At 38.8% G+C, this 4774-nt stretch overlaps 1 protein-coding gene across 1 annotated transcript in view; it reads left to right on the forward strand.

Moving 5' to 3' along the window:
- The window catches only part of SARC_10225 (hypothetical protein), a gene marked incomplete at its 5' end in the record, with an annotated part of 11326 nt that extends 6552 nt beyond the window's left edge, over positions 1–4774 (forward strand). The window contains 6 exons of the mRNA XM_014295739.1: positions 724–803; positions 1191–1278; positions 1930–1999; positions 3267–3353; positions 3673–3721; positions 4545–4774. Of these exons, the coding sequence (XP_014151214.1) occupies positions 724–803; positions 1191–1278; positions 1930–1999; positions 3267–3353; positions 3673–3721; positions 4545–4686 (516 nt within the window). The remainder of the gene's footprint in view (positions 1–723; positions 804–1190; positions 1279–1929; positions 2000–3266; positions 3354–3672; positions 3722–4544) is intronic.

Below are 4774 nucleotides of genomic sequence, written 5' to 3' on the forward strand. Positions count from 1 at the left end.
ATGTGTATATTAATAGCGTGATGATAACGAGTGTATATATGTATTAATAGCATGATGATAACGAGTATATATGTGTTAGTAATAGCATGATGATATCGAGTGTATATGTGTATTAATAGTATGATGAAAACGAGTGTATATGTGTACTAATAGCATTATGATAATGAGTGTATATGTGTATCAATAGCATGATGATAACGGGTGTATATGTGTCCTAATAGCATGATGATAACGAGTGTAAGCAATGGCACACCTCATAGTAGGGCAGACACCACCTGATGGCTGCGGTCGGGTGTGGGTGTAATACCAATCGGTTGTATTGGTTGTAAATGAGTCATGTTGTGTTAGTCACTTGTTTGGTGTATATGAGTCATGTTGTGTTAGTCGCTTGTTTGTTGTACATGAGTCATGTTGTGTTAGTCACTTGTTTGATTCCACCCGTCAACTGCGCCTCCTGTAATTACCGGCATGTGCATTGCCCAATCGGGTGAGAGCATTGCCAAATTAGATCAAATGATAACACACGCAGTTCATCGGCTAATGCTATTGATTATCCTCAGCAACTGTTATTGGTTTCCCTTTGCAACTGTTATTGATTTTCCTTAGCAACTCTTATTGGTTTCCCTTAGCAACGGTTATTGGTTTCCCTTAGCAACTCTTATTGGGGTTCCTTAGCAATTGTTGTTGGTTTGCCTCAGCAACTGTATTTGGTTTCCTGTGCAGGTGATGTCGGTGTTTGCTGATGAGAAGGTGGTATTCTACCGTGAGTTCCGATCCGGTTTCTACAAGACCTTGCCTTATTTGTAAGTCATCTGTGGGATGGGCTGCTCTCACATTACGTGAGTGTGTGTGTGTTTCAATCGAAGGTGTCGTTACTTGAAAGTTTTAGGGTTTAGGGTTTGCTCTGAGTGGTTTGCTGACAGTGAATGGGTCCAATACATCTATGAGATGTTTGTGGTTTCTGTTCTTCGAATAAGTCGGACCAGGGGTTTAGGGTTTAGGGTCGGCACACCACATTCATTACCACATTACTACATTCCCATGATTGTTTCATCATCCCCCTTCAGATTACCGTCGAAGGTATCGTAGCTCAGTTGCACGGGATACATAGTAAGTTAGTGTTTTAGGGGTTTAGGGTTTAAGTGTAGAGCTTCACCAGACGCTGCCTGTCCCTCTCTCCTCGCATACAGCGTCACAAAGACCGGCGTGGAGTTTCCCATGATTCTCGTCACCCAATTCATCGGAGCGAACATCAGTTATTGGCTCATTGGCTTTCAGGTGCGGTGGTGCAGTTGAGTGCGTGTTGCATGGACGGGTGTTTTGAATTCTTAAGTCTGTGCCCATCGTGTCTTTTTGCTGTAAGTTTGTGTTTGTGTATGTGTATGTGTGTGTGTATGTGTTTGTGTGTGTGTTTGTGTTTGTGTTTGTGTTTGTGTTTGTGTATGTGTTCGTGTTTGTGTTTGTGCTTGTGCTTGTGCTTGTGTTTGTGTTTGTGTGTGTGTCGTGTGGTGGTGTCTAGTCACTCGACCGAGTCTGCGTGGTTGCGTGTGTTATCATGTGGTTCATACAGTCTAACGAGAGGTGCCTGCACGTGCGCAGTTACGTATATCGCCACGTGTGTACATTTGTACGGCCACGTGTTTACATTGTAGCCCAATAGTAATCCTTGGCCGTTTTAGGGTTTTAGGGTTTTGCCACAGCCATGTCGCGTACTGACATGGGGGTTGTCTCTGGTGATACCTCTCTCGCCATGGAGTTCTGAACAATCCGCGTTTTTCGTTGTTTGGCTGTGCTGCTGTGTTTTACTCCGAGGGTGTGTAGTAAGCGCATACCCTGTTTTCGCGTCTATAACACCACTCCTTAGGGATTTGTTTTTGGGTTGTAGTGTTGTAGGGTTTTAGTAACTCTTTCGCACGTGTTGTGTTGCAGGTGGAGGCACTCAAGTTCTTCATCTACTACATAACCACTGCTCTGATGGGACTGTGCGGTGCCGCTCTAGGTAGGTAGTTTTTAGGGTTTTAGGTAGGTAGTGAGTGGGTGAGTGCAGCAGATATGCACCAACGACTCAATGCAAGGGACACTCTTATCATATCAGTGCACTCTGTTTGTTGATGGGTAGTATTGTGTTTATAGTCACATCATGTCAGTGCACTCTGTTTGTTGATGGGTAGTATTGTGTTTGTAATCACATCATAGTGCACTCTGTATGTTGATGGGTAGTATTGAGTTTATAGTCACATCATGTCAGTGCACTCTGTTTGTTGATGGGTAGCATTGAGTTTATAGTCACATCATAGTGCACTCTGTATGTTGATGGGTAGTATTGTGTACGTATACACATCATGTCAGTGCACTCTGTTTGTTGATGGGTAGTATTGTGTTTATATTCACATCATGTCAGTGCACTGTTTGTTGATGGGTAGTATTGTGTTTATAGTCACAACATGTCAGTGCACTCTGTTTGTTGATGGGTAGCATTGTGTTTATAGCGCGTTATTAAAAGGACTTGTCCTGTATTCTCCTTGCCTCTCATTTGGCGTAGCTTTGACCATTGTCGGTGTGGTGAATCATTCATGTCTCCTCAACGGTCTGTTTTGGGCGTATCACTTCACTCTTAACTACGTACACATATTTTACCTCACCACATTACGTTTTTATTACACAAATATTTACTACTACACGGTACATTTATTATTGCACATTACATTTACTATTACATATTACACTATTTCATCACGTTTACTATCACACGGTACATTTCTATTACACATTATTTTATTATTGCACATTACATATTCTATTATACATTACACTTACTAAAACACATTACATTAACTATTATACATTACATTAACTATTATACATTACACTTACTAAAAAATATTACATTAGCTATTATACATTACATTAACTAATATACATTACTCTTACTAAGACACATTACGTTAACTATTATACATTACATTAACTATTAAACATTACATTAACTATTATACATTACATAAACTATTATACATTACATTAACTATTATACATTACATTAACTATTATACATTACATTAACTATTATACATTACATTAGCTAATATACATTACATTTAACATTACATCGACTATTATACATTACATTAACTATTATACATTACACTAACTATTATATATTACATTAACTATTATACATGATACTTACTAATACACATTGCATGTACTATTACAACCCTCAAAAAACCCTAAAATGTCATGATCCATATTTATATCCCGTGTAGGTATCCTGGCTATGTGCTGGTTGCCTAATCTGCAGGCGGCCTCAGCAATCCTTCCGTTGCTCATGACTGCCTTCATGCTGTTTTCAGGTACGTACAGTATATAATGCTATAGCAGTGCTAAACATACAGTGTTATGTCAGTGCTACACATACAGTGTTATGTCAGTGCTACACATTCAGTGTTATGTCAGTCCTACACATACAGTGTTATGTCTGTGCTACTCATACAGTGTTATGTCAGTGCTACACATACAATGTTATGTCAGTGCTACACATACAGTGCTTTGTCTCCTCCGCTACCTTTTGATACCCACATGCTCGGTATGTGTGGGTCAATCTCAAATGACAGAACCATCGTCTAAACAAACCCTAAACCCTAAATCTCATATTCTTCAACTCCCTTTTAGGTTTCTACCTCAACACTGATAGTACGCCTGTCTACTTCATTTGGATTCAGTAAGTGATGCCGAGTATCCAATGCACACTCTGCCTGACCCGCTGGGGTTATGTGCTGCAAATATAAATATCTAAGGGATATAAGATATATATATATATATATATATATATATATATGTGTGTATCTTAATATATATATATATATCACAATATATATCACAAAATATATATATATACATATATATATATATACATACATACATACTTACATATATATATATATATATATATATATATATATATGTATATGTATATGTATATGTATATATATATAGATATACATATATATATATATATATGTATATATATATAGATATATATATATATACATACATACATATACATATATATATATATATATTATATATATATATATATATATGACCGAGGTAGGTATTCTGTTGTCGTCTGAAGTAGTAGTTGTATACTTTTTAGTCTTAATTGTTCTGTGTTTGAGCGAATTATATGCTGTGGCGGTGGGTTTGGTCGGAGTGCAGGACCTGTGCGGTTGCTGCTGCGGGTATGTCTGCACGTACGGAATAGTGTAGACATCAGTAACCTTAATTTTACGTGAATCTCCTAAATCCTCGCCACATCACCACAACACTGCATGCCGAGTCAACTCCAGTCCTTTTGTTCTCAACTACCGACGGTAGCACGAGCGTACAAGGGCGGGAGTTGCATGGTGTTGCTGTGCTTGGTGACGTCTCTTCTCATGCGGGTTTCGTAGCTTACCTGAAGGTCCCTAGGGATTTTCTCATGTCGTTTGCGCACGCTTTTTCTTAGTTTGACTGGTAGTCACTGTACTTCACCATCCTTGCAGATACCTCTCTCCCGTCTACTATGGTTTCCAGTCAGTGGTTGTGAATGAGTTCGAGGGATTGGTGTTCGACTGCACTGGCGCCACCTACGGCTGTTACCCCACGGGCGAAGATGTGATCGCCTCGTTGGGATTCGAAGTATGATATCATTGTCTATTTGTGGATCGATCGTACTTTCATATCCGTGTGCACACTTAGATGTATAAGATTCATATGTATAAATATTTTAAAC

Source organism: Sphaeroforma arctica (genome assembly GCF_001186125.1).
Source record: "Sphaeroforma arctica JP610 unplaced genomic scaffold supercont1.1176, whole genome shotgun sequence".
Taxonomy (NCBI): Eukaryota; class Ichthyosporea; order Ichthyophonida; genus Sphaeroforma; species Sphaeroforma arctica.